Source organism: Tachyglossus aculeatus, chromosome 5 (genome assembly GCF_015852505.1).
Source record: "Tachyglossus aculeatus isolate mTacAcu1 chromosome 5, mTacAcu1.pri, whole genome shotgun sequence".
Lineage (NCBI taxonomy): Eukaryota > Metazoa > Chordata > Mammalia > Monotremata > Tachyglossidae > Tachyglossus > Tachyglossus aculeatus.
Window position 1 is genome coordinate 60491697 of NC_052070.1, and position 21513 is coordinate 60513209.

Sequence of the window (21513 nt, forward strand, 5' to 3'; positions counted from 1 at the left end):
CGCCTGGTTATTCTTGTATTGTACTCTCCCAAACACTTAGAACTGTGTTCTGCACATAGTAAGTGCTCGAATACCACTGATTGATTGACAGACCGTAAGCTACTTGTAGGCGGGAATTGCATCTACCAACTCTATTGTATTATACTTCTCCAAGCGCTCAGTACAATGCTCTGTATGCAGTAAATGCTCAACAAAGCACTTCGATTGGCTGATTGCTGTGAGTGGAGCATGTAAGCGAGTAGTCGGGACCAAAGTGTGGAGGTGGTACTTGGGGGAAAACAGAACCTGGGGAAAGTAGAAATTAATCATAGAAGGCCTCCTGGAGGAGATGGGATTTCACAAGGGTTTCAAAGATCAGACTTTGTACATATCTATTCTATTTATTTTATTTTGTTAGTATGTTTGGTTTTGTTCTCTGTCTCCCCCTTTTAGACTGTGAGCCCACTGTTGGGTAGGGACTGTCTCTATATGTTGCCAATTTGTACTTCCCAAGCGCTTAGTACAGTGCTCTGCACACAGTAAGCGCTCAATAAATACGATTGATGATGATGATGATCAGACGGGCAATGTTCTGGTGGCCTGGAAGGGAGATGAAATGCCAGGCCGGAGGAAGGGCGTGAATGAGAGGGCTGAGGCAGAAGGAGGCCCGGTGAGCAAGGGGAATGATTAGTGTGAGCCGCAACAGAGTGGGTGAGAGGGTCGGAGTTGACTGAGGGCTTGCAAAGCCAATTGTGAGGAAGCTCTGCTTCTGACGTGGAAAATAATGGATACTAATCCTGGCCCCGCCAACTGTGTGACTTTGGGCAAGTCACTTAGCTTCTCTGGGCCTCAGTTACCTCATCTGTAAAGTGGGGATTCAATCCCTGTTAATAATAATAATAATAATAGCATTTATTAAGTGCTTACTACGTGCAAAGCACCATTCTAAGCGCTGGGGTGTTTACAAGGTGATCGGGTTGACCTACATGGACCTCACAGTCTTAATCCCCATTTTACACATGAGTTAACTGAGGCACAGAAAGGTTAAGTGACTTGCCCAAAGTCACACAGCTGACAATTGGCGGTGCTGGGATTTGCACCCATGACGCCTGACTCCAAAGCCTGTGCTCTTTCCACTGAGCCACGCTGCTTCTCCCTCCTATTTAGACTGTAAGCCCCATGTGGGGCCTGATGATCTTGTATCTACCCTGGCGCTTAGTATAATGCTTGGCACATAGTAAGCGCTTAACTTACACCATGATTATTAATTATTATTATCATTATTACTGTGGGTAACCAGCAGCTTTAGAAGAATAGGGACCTGTGAACAAAATGATGCTTGAGAAAGTAAAGAAAGTAGTACATTGCCTGGCACACAGTAAGCGCTTAACAGAGGACACAACTGTGGCTGTTCTGTAAGTTTATAACAGTGCTAATTGAGGATGTTTAATCAAAGGACTCAATACAATTGAGAACAGGACAAAACCCCAAATAATTGTACCACCTCTTTTAGTCAACCAGTAGTTCAAACCTGGCAAATATTCCACATCATCAACTTCAGACATTTTAGCAAGGTAATTGGAGCTAGCAGAGTAACAAATGACAACATCTTGCTTTAAGTGTGAGGCCCAAGTGTGAAAGAGAGAAATTTACTTTTCAAGGCATTTTCTGGAGTCATTCACACTATCACCGATTCTCTATAATGAGTTTCAGAATACAATTCCCAAATGATGAAAAGCCTCTTTCCCCAAATGTACCATTTCTAGACAGTGAAAGATTAAAAAGTGTGTGTATATATATTGTATAGCTGCCAAATCTATTTTAAAGTCAGTCTTAGGAATTCACTTGAGAATTCCTCAGGCACTCTCCTTGTGCAACCGACTCATCACAAAAGGCTGCACCGCAGCACAGAGACCAAAGTAATGTTTAATTTCAAGCAACAAAACTAACAAACTTGCTAGTTCCAATAAAATGCCATTGCCCCACAATTCTGTAAGTGCACAAAACGCTTCATCAAGAAAGACTGCTACTTCCTGAACTTACAGGGTAGGCAGAGGTTTTAAAATTAAAATCCTGGGAATTTTTTTTTTTTTTGGTAGGGGGAGGACCCTCAGACAGAGATATCGATCAATGGTATTTACTGAGTGCACAGCACTATGCCTCAATTACCTCATCTGAAAAATGGGGAGGAAGACTGTCAGGCCCATGTGGGACATGGACTGTCCAGCTTAACTTATCTACCCCAGCACCTACTATAGTGCTTAGCACATAGCGAATGCTTAACAAATACAATTATCATTATTACTGGTAGAGTACAGTACAAAAAGAGTTGATAGGTGCTACTGATGCCCTCAAGTGCCACAGACTGTAAGGGAACTGGGAGGAGAACAGGAGAGAGTCAACGGGCCTTTATTTTGTCCACATGAAACAGGATGCCAACATCTTCTCACTATGCAAGAAGGGAAAAAAAAAAAACCTTGCAGAACCCAATGCTGGAGGAAATCAGCAAACTTGTGCTCTCGAAACCTACAGATTCCCCTTTAAAAGACAACAGTCAAAAAGAAGGTTGAGTCTTTGAAATGTGCAGGTGAATCATACTCATTAGCCTAATTATTTTATTTTACTGGTTTTAGAAGGCTGAATGGGCTCAAAAGTTCCCACCTGGCCCACCCAAGTCCCAGCCAAATAATAATAATAATAATAATAATAATGGCATTTATTAAGCGCTTACTATGTGCAAAGCACTGTTCTAAGCGCTGGAGAGGTTACAAGGTGATCAGGTTGTCCCACGGGGGGCTCACAGTCTTAATCCCCATTTTACAAATGAGGTAACTGAGACCTAGAGAAGTTAAAAGACTTGTCCAAAGTCACACAGCTGACAATTGGCAGAGCCGGGATTTGAACCCATGACCTCTGACTCCAAAGCCCAAGCTCTTTCCATTGAGCCATGATGCTTCTCATTCCACAGTTTCAACCAATCCTATTTATTGAGCGCTTCCTGTGTGCACAGCACTGTACTAAGTGATTGGGAGAGTACAGGACAACAGAATGAGCAAACTTCCCCACTTGGCACCGACAAGTGAAGTGACTTGCCCAGGGTCACTCAGCAGAGAAGCGGCAGGGATGGGATTAGAACCCAGGTCCTTCGGACTCCCAGGCCCGAGCTCTATCCACTAGGCCACAGTACCCTGTGCTTTACAAAAACCGTAATTATAATTATTATTGTTGGGTAGGGACTGTATATGTTGTCAACTTGTACTTCCCAAGCGCTTAGTGCAGTGCTCTGCACACAGTAAGCACTCAATAAATACGATTGATTGAACTCTCCCAAGCGCTTAGCACAGTGCTCTGCACACAGAAGGCACTCAAATACGGCTGACTGGTGGACCGGTTCGACAAACAAGAGGCTCCCAGGCCGAAGGTCCCTTGGCAGATGGTTGCAGACATGCCCCGCTCACTGGGCAACGGCCCCACCAGTCCAATATAGTGTTCTAGTCCAGCGCAGCCCAAGACAGACACACCAGCTGAGCCAAGCCTACTCTCAGGGGAGGGATAATTTCTTCACTTAACTAGCCAGCGACAACCCACCCACTCACACTTACTCAGACACTACTACTACTACTAATAATAATAATGTGGTATTTGTTAAGACTTACTATGTGCCGGGAACTGTACTAAGTGCTGGGGTGGATACAAGCAAACCAGGTTGGGTACAGTCCCTGCCCTACATGGGGCTCACACTCTCCATCCTCATTTTACAGATGAGGTAGCTGTGGCACAGAGAAGTGAAGTGACTTGCCCAAAGCCACCCAGCAGAGAAGTAGTGGAGCCGGGATTAGAACCTGAGGGGCAGAGGGGCCTAGCAGATAGAGCACGGGCCTGGGAAGCAGATGACCTGGCTTCTAGTCCCAGCTCCGAATCACTTGCCTTCTCTGGGCCTCAGTTCCTTCATCTGCAAAATGGGGATTCAGTACCTGTTCTCCCTCCTACTTACACTGTAAGCCCCGTGTGGGACCTGATTAGAACAGTGCTTGACACATAGCAAGTGTTTGAACACCATAATGATGATGATTTTAGTATCATTATTTAGTATTATAATCCTGGTCCCCCTCTCCATCCCCCCCATCTTACCTCCTTCCCTTCCCCACAGCACCTGTATATATGTTTGTACATATTTATTACTCTATTTATTTATTTTACTTGTACATATCTATTCTATTTATTTTATTTTGTTAGTATGTTTGGTTTTGTTCTCTGTCTCCCCCTTTTAGACTGTGAGCCCACTGTTGGGTAGGGACTGTCTCTATATGTTGCCAACTTGTACTTCCCAAGCGCTTAGTACAGTGCTCTGCACACAGTAAGCGCTCAATAAATACGACTGATGATGATGATTAAAAATGATCTAATAGTTGGCTAAAGAGAAATGACAATAATAATAGCAATTATAATAATAATTATGGTTTTTGTTAAGTGCCTACTATGTGACAGGCACTGTTCTAACCGCTGGAGTGGATACAAGCAAATCGGGTTGGACACAGTCCCTGTCCCACAGGAGGCTCACAGTCGTCAATCAATCAATCAATTGTATTTATTGAGCGCTTACTGTGTACAGAGCACTGTACTAAGCGCTTGGGAAGTACAAGTTGGCAACCTTAATTCCTATTTTACAGGTGAGGGAACCGAGGCACAACCAGAAAAGTTCATTCATTCATTCAATCATTTATTGAGTGCTTACCGTGTGTGGAGCACTGGAAACTAAGCACTTGGAATAGTAAAAGACACATTCTCTACCCACAACACACTTACACTCCTACATGGGGTTCACAATTTTTATCCCTATTTTACAGATGAAGTAACTGAGGCACAGAAAACTGAAGCGACTTGCCCAAGGTCACCCAGCGGAGAAGTGGCAGAGATGGGATTAGAACCCAGGTCCTTCCGATTGCCAGATCCGTGCTCTATCCACTAGGCCACAGTACGTGTGACCTTGGGCAAGTCACTTAACTTCTCTGAGCCTCAGCTACCTCATCTGTAAAATGGGGATTAAGACTGTGAGCCCCATGTGTGACAACTTGATCACCTTGTATCCAGCGCTTAGAACAGTGCTCTGCACATAGTAAGCGCTTAACAAATGCCATCATTTATTTATTTATTTTTTACTCTGTGTTTCCCTAGAATGCTGGAGTTGCGTTCTTTCAGAACCCACCTGGAGAACTCATCCAGTGGTCAACGGCACGCAAGCATCGAAGGGCATTCCTCTCACACTGAGGCATGCTGTAATCCAACAGTCTGGTGGTTCCAGGCGAACAATTCCTACCAATTTTCCAGCCGAAGCACTGTGGTTTTAATGGTATTTGTTAAGTGCTTACTATGTGCCAGGCACTATGCTAAGTGCTTGGGGTAGATTCCTGGTAATCAGGTTAGTCATTCGTCATCAATCTAGAATTACTTGCATGCTTTATTGCCTTGGCTAAGTGCTAACTGTGCCGCTTACTGTCGAACTCAGTCCTGGGGAAAGGTACAAGGAGGCTGATTCAGACGCAGCCCCTACCAAACAGGAATGGGGCAGACCCACTGTGAAAGAAAGGGTGCTACAAAAATCAGCTAAAAACACCCTTCAACCGTTGACATCACCCTTCGGTTCAAAGCACTGATGATGTCACCGTAGCCATGATTGTGAATGCTGAGTTTTATGGGGATTTTTAATGGTATTTGTTAAGTGCTTCCTATGTACCAGGTACTGTACTAAGCTCTGGACTGTAAGCTCTCCGTAGGCAGGGAATGTGTCCACCAACTGTGTTGCACTGTACTCACCCAAGCACTCAGTACAATGCTTTGTACACACTAAGCACTCAATAAGTGTGATTGATTACTAATCACTGGGGTAGATCCAAGAAAGGTGGGCACAGTCCAATGGGACTCACAGTCTTTAACACCTAAGTTTACAGATGAGGTAACAGGCACAGAAGTGAAGTGACTTGCCCAAGGTTACACAGCAGACAGGTGGAGGAGGCAGGATTCGAACCCAGGGTTTCTGACTCCCAGACCAGAGCTCTTTCCACCAGGCCACACTCCTTCTCGCAGGGGAAACTCATGTTCTAATTGTTACTTCTTTTGGGTCTGGGGAATGAACATCCAGATGACAAGAAGCAGAGAAGCAGTGTGGCTCAGTAGAAAAGAGCACGGGATTTGGAGTCAGAGGTCATGGGTTCAAATTCTGGCTCCATCAGCTGTGTGACCTTGGGCAAGTCACTTCACTTCTCTGTGCCTCAGTTTCCTCATCTGTAAAATGGGGATGAAGACTGTGAGCCCCCCGTGGGACAACCTGATCACCTTGTAACCTCCCCAGGGCTTAGAACAGTGCTTTGCACATAGTAAGCACTTAATAAATGCCATCATCATCATCATTATTATTATCATTATTATTATAAAAAGGGTTAAAGATGTATATTTGATTTTGGTCATCACTTCCACAGTCACACAACTGTTTCTTTTTTTTTCCCTCAGTTAGCAAATAAGCATACCCTCTTCTGAGTACTCAGAATGTTGTATGGCCACAGAAGGGTTAAGCAAAACAGAAGCCGAAATCGCTCAGCATTAATGAAAAACAGAAAAATCCCTCCCTCCACTATTAGCTCAACCTTGGGCAAATTTGCACTTATTAAACAAAAAGAAAGAAAAAAAGACTCAGAAGTTACAAAGGTGATAATGGTGCATATCCCAATCCCATTATCTTTCCTATTTCTCGTCAATTACTCTAGAGACCAACACTGGAAACTTCATCAGAGTAGATGGAAGGTGAGCTAATTAAGATGGAAAAATTGCATTCATGCAAATGATGTCAAAAGTGCGATCTGATTCAGGGAGTTGAAGGGAGATAAGTGAACTGTGAAAGAGAGGAGGGGTTTAAAATTTTTGTCAATTAATTTTAAGAGAGGACAAGAGAAAATTAAATGTTGAAACAGCAGAATAGCAGAACAAAAGAGCTAAGGGACCTCCAAGGATCATTTAATCAGCCACTTCTCCCTGTTATGCCACTATCCTCTTCCACTTACACCTCGGGAAGGACAAAACCTGAGCTTTAGCTTCAACCTCTCATCTGTCCTGCCCTTCCCCATCTTCTGGAGATAATAATAATAATAATTGTGATATCTGTTAAGCACTTACTATGTGCCAGGCATTGTACTAAGCTCTGGGGTGGATACAAGCAAGACATTTTGGACACCGTCCCTGCCCTACACGGGGCTCACAGTCTCAGTCCTCATTTTACAAATGAGGTAACTGAGGCCCAGAAACGTGAAGTGACTTGCCCAGGGTCACACAGTAGACAGGCAGAGGGAGGATTAGACCCGTGACCACCTGACTCCCAGGGCCATGCTCTGTCCACTACTCCGTGCTCCTTCTCCAGGAGATGTCCATTTGGATGTCCTGCCGATCCTCAAACTCGACAAATCAAAAACCAAACTCTGATGAGTTAGGGTTTCCCCCTAAACCCTCTCCCTTTCAGGACTTCCCTACCCACCCCACCACCCTACCTGTCCCAGAAGTCTCGGGGGCATCCTCAACTCTCCATTTGTTTTGTTAATGATGTGCATTTAGCTTTAATTCTTTTTGTTCTGAGGACTTGACACCTGTCCACATGTTTTGTTTTGTTGTCTGTCTCCCCCTTCTAGACTATGAGCCCATTGTTGGGTAGGGAACATTTCTATATGTTGCCAACTTGAACTTCCCAAGCGCTTAATACAGTGCTCTGCACACAGTAAGAGGGAACGTCTCTATATGTTGCCAACTTGAACTTCCCAAGCGCTTAATACAGTGCTCTGCACACAGTAAGCGCTCAATAAATACGATTGAATGAATGAATGAACTCTCATAAATCCAGTGCCAAATCGGGCTGGTTTCCCTGCAGAGCATTTCCTGGCTTCAACCCTTCCTCTCCTCCCAAAGTGCTACTCCCCTAGTACAAGCTTTGGTCTTTCCTCCTCACAATGGTCTCCTCACTCCATCAACTAATCGCATTTATTGAGCACTTATTGAATGTGGAGCCCTGTACTAAGCGCTTGGGAGGGAACAACACAACAAAATAATAATAATGATGATGATGATAATAATAATAATAATAATGGCATTTGTTAAGTGCTTATTATTTGGAAAGCACCGTTCTAAGTGCTGGGGTGGATACAAGATGATCAGGTTGTCCCACGTGGGGCTCACAGTCTTCATCCCCATTTTACAGATGAGGTAACTGAGGCCCAGAGAAGTTCAGTGACTTGCCCAAAGTCACACAGCTGACAAACGGCAGAGCCTGGATTAGAACCCATGACCTCTGACTCTCAAGCCCGTGCTCTTTCCACCAAGCTAAAGCAATCTCTGCCCACAAAAAGTTTACAGCTTAAAGGGTGAGAGGCCAGTCTATACTTCAAGCTGCTGCATGGATCATCTTCCCGAAGCATAGCTCGATCCACAACTCTCCTCTTCAAAACCCCCAACCAGTTCCCTGGGTCTCCCTACACAAAACAATAACTCCTCAAAATCAGCTTCAAGGCTCTTCACCATTTGGCCCCATTTTACCTATTTGTTCTCTTCTTCCGCCTTTCTCCACTCGCTACCTTTGTTCTCCTAAGCCAACCTTCTAGCTGTACTTCATCCTCAACTCTATCTCTATCCCCTTGCCCCCCAGCTTGAAACTCCACCCCCGCAGATGGATGACAGCTCTCCTCACGTGCAGTTTCCTCCTAAAATCCCACCCCTCCTCCAACAAGCCTTTCCCAATTAATTTCCCACCACCCTAAGCCACAAAATATCCCTTCAGCCCTTATGAACTAATTTCCACCCTCCTTATCGCCAGTGTATATATGTTCACTTTATCTGGCACCTTCGTAGGTGTAGATATTTTTATGTTTGTCTCCTCTGTTAGAATATAAGCTCCTTATGGTGGGGAACATGTCACTTTGTTAGTCTATACCTCTCAAGCGGCTAGTATAGTTCACTATACCAAGGGGGTGCTCAACAAACGCTACTACAGACTAAGCCATGAAGATTCCATATGTTTAGGCTTAGATTTGTGAACCACCAAAAGGAAACCCTCCATGGGAATCCTTCATCTTGGTCCAGTGTGCCTAGTTCAAACAATGGAAGGATGATGCTCCCATATCCTCTTGCACCACTGCCCCCTGACCCCGGCAAGCCCCCAACATAAAATCCTCCAAATCCTACGAATAAAAACAAGCACAGTCAAGAGGAACAAATGAAATATCAATGAGCAACACTAAATTTAACCTTTCAAGGTCTGGAACAAAATTGTGAAAAAACAGACATGTGGTTTGTAGGGTTCTTGTTCTCAAAATGTTTGTTTTCAGGGTTTGCATTTATTATCCATGACAGAACTAATCAATAATACTTAATGAGTGCTTACTCTGTGCAGAGCACTAAGTGCAGACAGGATCTTGGCCCTTATTTTACAATTTATAACCCAAAGGGAAAGACAGGCCCTAAAATACATTATGGGTAAGAGAAAACAACAGAGTGTAAACAGTAGTACATAGGTTCAAAAGTGGGGTGAATACCCAAGAGCTTGGAAATAGCAAGGTCTAATCAATCAATTGTATTTATTAAGCAGTCACTGTGTGCACAGCACTGTACTATACTATTAGGAAAGTACAATATAACAGAGTTGAGAGACATATTCCCTGCCCACAGAGATCTTCCAGCCTAGAGGGACAGACATTAATCTAAATAAATTATGGATAGGTACATAAGACCTATGGAGCTGAGAGTTGGGTGAATAAAGGGTGCAAATCCACGGGCAAGGGTGATGCAGAAGGAAGTGGGAGAAGAGGAAATACCTTAGTCAGGGAAGGCCTCTTGGAGGACACGTGCTTTTTAATAAGGTTTCGAAGATGAGGAGAGCAAATTTCTGTCTGATGCAGAGTGGGAGGGAGTTCCTGGGCAAAGGTAGGAAATGGGTGAGAGGTCAGCAGAGAGATAGATGAGATCAAGGTACAGTGAGTAGGCTGGCACTAGAGCAAAATGTGGGCAGGGTTTTAGTAGAAGAGTAGTGAGGTAAGGTGGTGGTGGGGATTGGGTTGGAAAGGATCCAAAGTGACTGAGTGACTTCTCCATACCTCACTTTCCTCAGCTGTCAAAATGGGGATTAAATCCTCCTCCCTCCTACTTAGATGAAGTGCCTCAAGTAGGACAGGGGATATGTCCAACCTGATGATCTTGCATCAGCCCCAGCACCTGCCCCAGAGTAAGCACTTAACAAATACCATTATTATTATTATTATTATTATTATTATCCCCAAAACAACTTTACAGACCGCAACAATACAAAGTACCCCTGCACCATGAAGAATACCTTCATCATCAATCCACTTGAGGGTGATTGGCTGCTCCTGATGTAGACTGCACATTTCTCTCACGTCATCACAAAGATCATCATATGTCACCGACACATCCAAATTGGTGATCAAAATGTCTCTGGAAGAAAAAGGAAGTGAAAATAATTGAGTTGCACTGAAGCCCCTAATCCAAGATCATTTCTTGCCAAAAATAAACCTTAACCCCAAGCAAGTGAACAAGGGTATTTTGGGGCCCTTCGGATCTCTTCTGAAATCTTCTCAACTTCGGTAAAACCCTTTGACCACCGCCCCCCCGCCCCCAACACACATACCAATCTCTGCAGTTTGGAGGTTAATCCACATTTTAGGGCAACGACAATCAATCAATCAATGGAATTTGCTGAGCATTTACTGTGTGCAGAGAGCACTATTCTGTTTGGGGGACTAAAATACAACAGAGTAGGTAACATGGCCCTACCTACAATGAGCTGAACAATATCCTCAAGTTTTTCTGTTTGTGTTGCTGGTTAGGCACCCCCAAAGCAGATGATATGGTCCCTGTCTTTCCAGAGTTTACAGTTTAATGCGAAAGGCAAAAAGACATAACGACGACTGCAGTGCGCTTAAATGTGTAAGAAATGACACAAATGGAAAAATAAAACAAACACATAGATAACTATATGACTGCTGAGGTGGCTACGGAGAGACATAACGGAGGATGGGGGAATCAATCAAAGAAAACCACGTGGAGAAGGTAGATTCTTAGAAAGCCTTTGAAGCAGAAGCAGCATGGCCCAGTAGAAAGAGCACAGTTCTGGGAATCAGAGAACCTGGGTTCTAATCCCAGCTCTGCCATGTGTCTGCTATGTGACCTCGGGCAAGCCACTTGACTTCTCTGGACCTCAGTTCCCTCGTCAGTAAAATGAGGATTCAATCCTACTCCCTCCTAAACTGTGAGCCCCATGTGGGACAGGGACTGTGTCCAACCTGATTAACTTGTACCTACTCTAGCACTTAGAACAGTGCTTGGCACATAGTGCTTAGCAAGTACCATAATTATCATTATCATCATTATTATTATTAAGGAGGGAGCGAGAAGTTTGGACAAAACTGAAGAAGAGAAAGAAAGGCAAAGGAAATTCAAGCACAAAAGGAAGCGCTCCCCTCATCCATTCCAACTTTGCTCCTATCTCAGGGTCAAGAGGGTGGAGAGAACCTTAAAAATATGAATTAGTTGCAGTCACAAATCTCGGAAACCACATTTCTCAAAGAACAGAAGTCTCCGGACCTTGTAAATAAACCACTTTCCTAGTCAAAATTTATTGGATTTATGGCTAGAAGATGTAAATCATGGAGCTACAGGCCACAATAAGATGAAGGTATTACAACAGACACTAACTGGGTCATGCTAGTAACAAGATGTCAAATTACTGTGTTCTCAAGCGCTGGTAAATGGGAATACATACGATGGAGAAAATCTACGGGAAAAAGAATACATACGATGGAGAAAATCTACGGGAAAAATATCGAAGCTGCCTTGTGTTTAGAAAGACCCTCTAGTGGATGTTCAAAGAATGCACATACAGTTAGGAGTACGTTCTGCAGGGCAACGCACAAGCGATTCATATTCCATACAAAAGTTAACAAGGAGAGGGAAAATGACAGGAAAAATGTAATGCTTCCTTTAGTTTTCTTTGTTTATCCAAGTACCCAGATCATTTGCAAAGGCCTGAGCTGTATTACCTGCCCTATCCATTACAGGCTCTGGCTGCAATTTGAAACAGAAACCATACCGTATCAGAACAAGTTTCTCACACTCATTGCCACCACTTCCTCTCCTCAACCCCTTGCAGTCTGGCTTCCACACCCTCCACTCCCTCAAACAGCCCTCTCAGAGGTCACCAAGGACCTTCTTCTTGACAAATCCAACAGACCCTACTCCATACTAATCCCCGCAGGCCTCTCAAGCTGCTTTTGATACTGTCGACCACCCTCTTCTCCTGAAAACACCTTGGCTTCGCATCATCCTCTCCTGGTTTTCCTCCTAATTCTCTGGCTGCTCATTCTCAGTCTCAGGCTTCTCCTCTGCCTCCCACCCCTTAACAGTCGAGTCCCCCTCAAAGGTTTAGTTCTGGGTCCTCTCCTATTCTCCATCTATACCCACCCCTTTGGGAGACTCTGTTTCCCCCACCTTCAGTTACCACCTCTTTACAATTGATTCCCAAATTTACCTCTCCAGCCTTGACCTCTCTCCAGTCTCGTATTTCCTCCTGCCTTCAGGACATGTCGTCTTTGATGTCCCGTCAAGCACCTCAAACAGCTTGTCCAAAACAGAACTTCTCATCTTCTAACCCAAATGTAAGCACTTAAATACCATTTTTTTTTTTAAAAAAAAAAAGGCCAGAGCTCTACTCCCCAACCCCACATTACGGGGACTCCTTAGCTCCACCTCTTCAGGAAGAAGTAGCAAATTATCAAGTTTGAGTACATTGGGAAGGCTGTGACTGGCTGCAGCTGTAACTACTGGGAAGCAGCATGGCCTAGTGGATAGAGCACAGGCTTGGGAGTCAGAAGATCATGGGCTCTAATCCCGGCTCTGCCACTTGTCTGCTGTGTGGCCTTGGATAAGTCACTTCACTTCTCTGAGCCTCAGTTACCTCATCTGTAAAATGGAGATTAAAACTGTGAGCCCAATGCGGAACCGGGACTGTATCCAACTCGATTTGCTTTTATCCACCCAGGGCTTAGTACAGTGCCTGACACACAGTAAGCACTTAAATACCATATTATTATTATTGTGGCTGTCAGACCCTGAGCCTGTGGAGACGGAAAGTGTGCCCTTAATTTACAGTGTCCTCTTGCTCTTTTTAGTCTACCTACTGTTATACTGTACTCGCCCAAGCGCTCACTACAGTGCTCTGCAAACAGTAAGCACTTAATAAATACCATCGATTAATCGACTGAATAAAGGACAGATATGTACATAACTGTTGTGGGTCTGAGGGAGGGTAACCAAGAGGGGGAAGGGTGTAGGGCGGAGGTGGGCCTCCATTCACTCATTCATTCAGTTGTATTAATTGAGCGCTTACTGTATGAAAGCACGTAATAAGTGCTTGGGAGAGTACAATAAAACAATAAACAGACATTCCCTACCCACAACGAGCTTACAGTCTAGCGAATGAGCTTACCAAACCTGCCCCCAAAATGGGGGACCTCCTTCCAAGAGATGAGCTTATTGTGGGCAGGGATTGTCACTGTTAATTGCTGTATTGTTCTTTCCCAAGCTTAGTACAGTGCTCTGCACACAGTAAATGCTTAATAAATACAATTGAATGAATGAATAAATGAGATAAGGTAGTAGTAAGCAGGAGTAGCAGTGACTTTTAATGAGAAAGGTGCACTGAACTAGGCACTGGCGATATATCTGAATAATACGGTGAAACGTTCCCTGCCCTCAGGGAGCTGACACTCCATCAGGGAATACAGACATGAAAATACTCATAACTAGAGGGGTCAAAATGATACACTGAGTGCATATATTTTGGGAAATGATGTGGCCTTGTGGAAAGAGTACAGGTCTGGGAATCAGAAGTACTGGGTTCTCATATGACTCTACCACTTGACTGCTGGATGACCTTGGGCAAATCACTTCACTCCTCTGCGCCTCAGTTTCCTCAGCTGTAAAATGAGGAGTCAATGCCTGGTCTCCCTGCTACTTAGATCGTGAATCCCATGTGGGACAGAGACTGTGTCCAACCTGATTAAGTTGTATGTTCCTTAGGGCTTAGAATGGTGTATGACACATAGTGCTTAAAAAATGCCATAAGCAACATACATATTCATGAATGCAAAGGTGAAAATAAATTCATTTGCACTAGAGTCAGCTGAAGGAATGATAAGCCCTGAGGGTGCTGGGAAATTACTCAGGGAAGGCTTCTTGGAGGAGGTGGGATTTTTAGAATAAATAATAATTATTATTATGGTATTTTTAAGCACTAACTATGTGTCAGGCACTGTACTAAGCACTAGGGTGGATACAAGCAAATCGGGTTAAACACAGTCCCTATCCCATGAGGGGTGCTCAGTCTCAATCCCCATTTTACAGATGAGCTAACTGAGCTACAGAGAAGTGAATCAATCAATCGTATTTATTGAGCGCTTACTGTGTGCAGAGCACTGTACTAAGCGCTTGGGAAGTACAAGTTGGCAACATATAGAGACAGTCCCTACCCAACAGTGGGCTCACGGTATAAAAGGGGGAGACAGAGAACAAAACCAAACATACTAACAAAATAAATAGAATAGATATGTACAAGTAAAATAGAGTAATAAATATGTACAAACATATATACATATATACAGTGAAGTGAAGTGACTTGCCCAAAGTCACACAGCAGACAAGTGGTGGAGCCGGAATTAGAACCCATGACCTTCTGACTCCCAGGCTCCTGCTCTATCTCCTAAATCCCATAAATCCCAAACCCAAGGGATTTGAATGAGAGGAGAGTTGGGGTCCATTTCATGTGGGGAGAGAGGGAGGTGGGTTGGGTGGCAGGAACCAGGAGAGGGAGGAGGGAGAACTGAGAGGGAGAAATGGCTAAAAGGTTGGCTTGGGAGAACAAGCGAGTTAGGGAACAGCGGGAGAAGAGAGCAGTTGGATGGGCACGGTGGGATCAGATGGAGGACAGCCTCGAGGCCGACTGCGAAGAGGTTTTTATGTCACCAATCCTATCTATCCCACTTATTCGTAGATTGGGAGCCCCTTGGGGGACCAGGGATTGCTTAATTCTCCAACTAACATTTTTTTCCTTCACTTAGTAAAATGCTTTGCACCTCATGGGCATGGACTACCATTACTACTACTTCCACCAATACTACTAATAGAGGAATAAGATGCTTCTAAAATGTCTGCAGGTACAGATGTCAAATAAGTTGCTTCAAAAATAGCATGACACTCTTCATACCAAATGTACGCTTTAACACTTTCTCTTTTATCCATTTTCAAAATGAGTTTCACAAGTACAAGATTCAAATAGTTCAGATACCTTTTTAGACATGCCCCTGCCATTCCCAGACTGTTCTTTCTGGAGCAAGTCAATCAATCAATCAATCGTATTTATTGAGCGCTTACTGTGTGCAGAGCACTATACTAAGTGCTTGGGAAGTACAAGTTGGCAACATGTAGAGACAGTCCCTTCCCAACAGTGGGCTCACAGTCTAGAAGGGGGAGACAGAGAACAAAACCAAACATATTAACAAAATAAAATAAATAGAATAGATATGTACAAGTAAAATAGAGTAATAAATATGTACAAACATATATACATATATACAGGTGCTGTGGGGAAGGGAAGGAGGTAAGATGGGGGATGGAGAGGGGGACGAGGGTGAGAGGAAGGAGGGGGCTCAGTCTGGGAAGGCCTCCTGGAGGAGGTGAGCTCTCAGTAGAGCCTTGAAGGGAGGAAGAGAGCCAGCCCGGGGGATGTCCCATGATGTGTTGTGGGCGGGGACCATGTCTTCCAACTCTGTTGTAGTGGACTCTCCCAAGCATTTAGTACAGGGCTCTGCACCCACTAAACGCTCAAAACATATCACTGAATGACTGATCGGTGCTCTACCTGAACCCAGCTCATGCTTTTCCCTGCACACCTTTCCCTTGATTCTCCCACCTCTTCCTCTAGACTGTAAGCTTGCTGTGTGCAGGGACTGTTTATTATTATATTGTACTCTCCCAAGTGCTCAGTACAGTGCTCTGCACTCATAAGTGCTCAATAAATATGATTGACAAGTCACTGCTCTAACCCTTCCCAGATTACCCTTCACTGGTCACTTCCAACCTCCTTTTATTCAAAGTCCTCCTAGAAAGCCCCCGCTTTAGCAGCAGAAGTTCCCTGATTAAATTCCCCCACACTCTCAGGCACGACTTCCCTTCTATCACTGCCCCTTTGTGAATCTTCTTGTAGTTTTATATTTTATCTACTTGGGTTTATTTTTACATAAGCTCACATATTAACTATAGCATATTTGCCTTGTGTGCCTGTCTTTCATTCAATCATACTTATTGAGCACTTACTGTGTGCAGAGCATTGTATTATACACTTGGGAAAGTACAATATAAAAACAGGCACATTCCCTGCCCACAACGAGCTTACGTCACTGAAGCTCCCTAAGAGGAAGGGCCACATCTTACACTGGTTTTTATTCCTCCCCAATCCCCAATTCTAATGCTCTGCCCTTTACAGGGGCACAATAAATAGATAAGTTTGAATTAAACTGAAGGGTCACTAAGATAGATTTCAGGCATGAAAATTTGAAAGCCTATTGGAGCTGGATTCCTTCCACCCAGCAACTTCATTTTCAAGGGTTTTTAAGATCAGGGACTAGGAGTTGTATGGGGCGGGGTTCTAACGACTGCACTGTTTTGTGTGAATTCTGAATCTCTGTCCCACGCTCACTTGTACCCTTTTCAAAAGGCCAGAAAATGAAGCCTACTGAATGCATAAACTAGAGCACTAAACAGACCTGATCGATCATATTTATTGAGCACTTACTGCATGCAGAGTGCTGTGCTCAGCACAGTACAGCAGTGTAACAGAGTACAGTACAACGGTGTTGGCAGAAACGTTCCCCTCCCTCAACTCACTCACAGTCTAGAGGGGGAGATGGACAGTAAAATAAATTACAGACATGAACATTAGGGCTGTGGGGATGAGGGTGTGCTGAGTAAACGGTACAAATCCAAGGGCAATGCAGAAGGGAGAAGGAGTAGGGGAAATGAGGGCTTAGTCAGGGAAGGCCTTTTGAAGGAGTTGTGATGTTAGGATGGCTTCGGAGGAGGGGAGACTGATGAAGGGAGACAGAGATCGAAGCTAGAGGTAGGATGTGGGTGAGGGATTGACAGCAAAATACACAAGAACCATATACAAGATCAAGGTACAGTAAGTAGACTGGTGTTAGAGGAGAGAAGGGAGAGTGCTGGGTTGTAGCTGGAAATCAGCAAGATAGGAGAGGAGTTTCTGTTCAATGTGGAGTTAGATGGGCAACCCCTGGAGGTTCTTGAGGAGAGGGGAAACATGGACAATGTTTTTGTAGAAAGATGAATCAGGCAGCAGTGTGAAGTATGTCTGAAGTGGGTAGAGCCAGGAGACAGGGTAGTCAGCAAAGGAGGCCGATACAGTAATCAAGGTGGGCTAGGATAAGTCTTTGGATCAACATATTAGCAGTTTGGATAGAGAGGAAAGGGAGGATTGTAGCAATGTTGTGAAGGTAGAACCAAAAGGGTTGGTGATGGATTTAATATGTGGATTGAATGACAGATAAGCCAAGGATACCACCAAGGTTATGGGCTTGTGAGACAGGAAGAGTGGTGGTGCTGTCTAAAGTGATGGGAAAGTCAGGGGGAGGACAGGATTTGGGTGGGAAGCTGAGGAGTTCTGTTTGGACCTGTTTGGAGAGAGTTGATCCCTATGCACTTACTGTCCTGAAGGAAAGGAATTTAGTTTAAAACTGATTCTAGATGGGGCCAAGTGACTCCTATTCCATCCGTTAGACTGTGAGCTCCTCGAAAGCAGGAATCATGCCTTTTATATTCATGGCATGTTCCATAGGCACTGTAAAGTGCTCTGTACACACAGATATTTCACATTATTGAGGAAAATAGTAATGGTCAGACTCCCCACTCGTCAGCGGTCATTATACAGAAATGAGAAAGGCACACTTCTCCTGACTTCACTGTGACCATTCTCTCTAAGTTCACCAATGATCTCCTCCTACTCTGCCCAAATCCTCTTTGGCACGTTGGCTGCCTTCAACACTGTGGATCATCCCCTTCTCCCAGAACCCCTATCCAACCTCGGCCTTTAGACACAATTCTCCTCTTACCTCTCTGGCCAATATTTCTCAGTCTTTCATTGGTTCTTTCTCTGCCTCCCACTCCTCAACTGTGAGAGACCCTCAAATCTCTGTTCTGGGTCCCCCTCTCTCTTCCATATACCCTTATTCCCTTGGGGAGCTCAGTAGCTCCCGTGGCTTCAACTACCACCTCTAGATGCATGACTTCTCAATCTAGCGCCTTAGCTCTGACCTCCCTTTCGCTCTACAAATCTCCTATTTTATCCAGCCTCCAGAGTCTCTTTCCACGAATTTCCTAACGACACCTCAAGCTCAATATGTCCAAAATTGAACATCTTGTCTCCCACATGCTCTTTTCCAGCTAACTTTTCCATCAATGTTGACATCACAACATCCTCCCTTTCAATTGCATATCCTTGGCATTACCCTTGACTCCTTATCTTTCAACCCCCACAATCACTCTATCATTAGATCCTGATGATTTTTCCTCCATAACATTTCCTGGATCCACCCCTTCCTCCAAACAATCCTCACTCTGGGACACAACATTTAACATATTCCAGCTTGACTACGACATCATCACCCTCTTCAAGGCTCTCCCTAACTCCAGCCGATTGCTTCTCCAATCCATACTTCACTCCGGTGACTGGATCATTATTCTAAAACATCATTCTCCCCATTCCTCAAAAACCTCCAAGAGCTACCTCTTCTTCTCCACATTAAGCAGAAATTCCTGGTCATTAGTTTTAAGGCAAGCAATCAATTCTCTCTCTCTCTCTCTCTCTCTCTCTCTCTCTCTCTCGCTTACATATCCACTCTTTCCACACAACACCCCCGCTCACACACATGGTTTCTCTCAAGCTAACCTACTCTTTGTGCCTCATTCCTGTGTCTTCCACCCCTGACCTCTTGTTCGCACCCTCCCGCCGCCCAGATCTGAACTCCCTTCAAAGCCCTTCTGAAATCTCATCTTCTCCAAGAGGCTTTTCCTAATTAATCTCATCTCTCCATTTTGAATCCCAACTGCCACATCAGCACTTTCCTGTCTCCTAAGCATGCAAGTATCTTTAACCCCCTCTAGAAGTTTTATACGTATCATATACTCTATTATTTCCTCCTACAGTTGACTTCAGGATCTATCTCCTAAATTGTAAGATCCTTGAGGGCAGCGATCATATCCACTAATTCTATTGTACTCACTCAGGCTCTTAGTACTGGGCTTTGCATACAGAAGGTGATCAATAAATTCTCTTGATTAATACTGAAGGGAGAGCTCTCCTCTAGTCAGGTGAAATTATTCTGATCCTAAGGACAAAGATTTTACAGAGGAATTTGGAAACTGTAGCTCAATTTCCTGCCTATGCTTCCAGAAAATAGAATAGTGAATAGACACTTAAGAACAGACTATTAATTTCACCATAAAAATGCCTAATTTTGTTACCCACAAAAGTTAAGGAGTATGAAATGCTCTTTTGAATAGCACACAAAAATTATAGTCTCGTTTAACAGAGTCGGTAATATTAAATTCATAAAGGCCTCCTACCCATCCAGGATTTAGGAAGAGCAAGAAAAATTAACAATCAGCATGGCCTAGTGGATACAGCATGGGCCTAGGTGTCAGAAGGACTTGAGTTCTAACGCCAGCTTCACCATTTATCTGCTGTGTGACCTTGGACGAGTGACTTAATTTTTTTGGTCCGCAGTTACCTCATCTGTAAAATGGGATTAAGACTGTGAGTCCTATGTGGGACAGGGACGGTGCCCAAACTTGTTAGCTTGCATCGACCCCAGCACTTAGTACAGTGCCTGGTACACAGTTAAGTGCTTAACAAATACCATAAAAAAAAATTCACAGATGACAAAAATCTTGTTAAAGATTTGTTGAACCCCCTTCCTTATATCAATAAATAGTGCTTACTGAGCATCTCCATTAAGCAGAGCACTGTACTAAGCACTTGGGAGAGTACCGTAGATATACTGCCTGCCTTCAAAAGGCTTACAATCTAGCAGACTACTGGCAGGCACTAAGAAAATCAATGATTTGAATTTCCCTTCCTCTTCCTACTCACCTTTAAGTGGAGGGGTTAACAAGTAATGAAATGAGCAAACACCATATGCTAAAGTAAATCTGGTATCTTGTGAGCCCGTTGTTGGGTAGGGACTGTCTCTATATGTTGCCAACTTGTACTTCCCAAGCGCTTAGTACAGTGCTCTGCACACAGTAAGCGCTCAATAAATGCGATTGAATGAATGAATGCATTTCCTGTATATCAGGTCCCCACCAGTTCAGCTGAGAGGGGAAGGGAGGAGAAGGGGCAATCCCCTTCACAGGGTCCTCTGGAGCAGTTACAAGGGGAGACTGACCCCTTGGTATCAGCGGCCTGTGCCCACTCTACAGCTGGAGGCTGCAGGGGCAGGATTTGGTGGCAACCACACTTTACAGCACCCAGCTTCTGCCCACACCAAGCTAAACGTTGCCACTCTCCCTCTAGCACACAGAAATCTGGTAGACTACAGATTTCCTGTCCTGCCCACCCTGACATGGCCTCCCCCCTCTTTTTTAATGGTATTTGTTAAGCACTTACTACAAGCCAGGCACCATACTAAATGCTGTGGTAGATACAAGCTGATCAGGTTGGACACAGTCCATGTCCCACATCGTATTTCTTAATTATATAATATATATTTCTTCTTTATAATTATCTATTATATGTCTTTATTATATCATAGTTTTAATCTCCATTTTACAGATGAGGGAACTGAGGCACAGAGAAGCTAAGAGACTTGCCCAAGGTCTCAGAGCAGATGAGTGGCAGAGGCAGAATTAGAACCCAGGTCCTTCTGACTCCCAGGCCCACTAGGCCATGCTGCTTCTCTCAGAGTCACCTCCTATATATGAAACAGAAGAGGAGGGATGGGCTCATTGGGTTTCAGGCTGCTCTTAGGGCTCTCTCTGTCTCCAGGAAGTTTTAAGCCCTTTGTGGCAGGCACTCTAAGCAGCCCCCATAGTTGGGAAGGGGACAAGAAACCCAAGAAGAGGTGAACTCCAAGGGCTTCTCCTTGATGGACAGTTAATTAAAGCAGCAACGGTGTCCAACATACTTATCCTGTATCTACCTCTGCAGTTAATATAGTGCTTGGCACATGGTAAACGCCTGAATTCCAATGAATGGTATTTACTATATGTGCATAGCACTCCACTATGGAGTTTGGGAGAATTCAATACAGCAGAGTTGGAAGCCATATTTTCTGCCCACAATGAGCTTACAGTCAAGAGGGGGAGATAAACATTAATAAAAATAATGCATCATTTATAGACACCTACAGAAGTACTGTAGGG

General features: G+C 44.1%; 1 protein-coding gene across 2 annotated transcripts in view; it reads right to left on the bottom strand.

Annotated features, from left to right (window-relative positions):
* Positions 1-21513, bottom strand: part of PRKCZ (protein kinase C zeta) — a 219688-nt gene that overhangs the window by 190486 nt on the left and 7689 nt on the right. For both annotated transcript variants that reach the window (XM_038746338.1, XM_038746339.1), the window contains exon 3: positions 10340-10461. In XM_038746338.1, coding sequence (XP_038602266.1) covers positions 10340-10461 — 122 coding nt within the window. The remainder of the gene's footprint in view (positions 1-10339; positions 10462-21513) is intronic.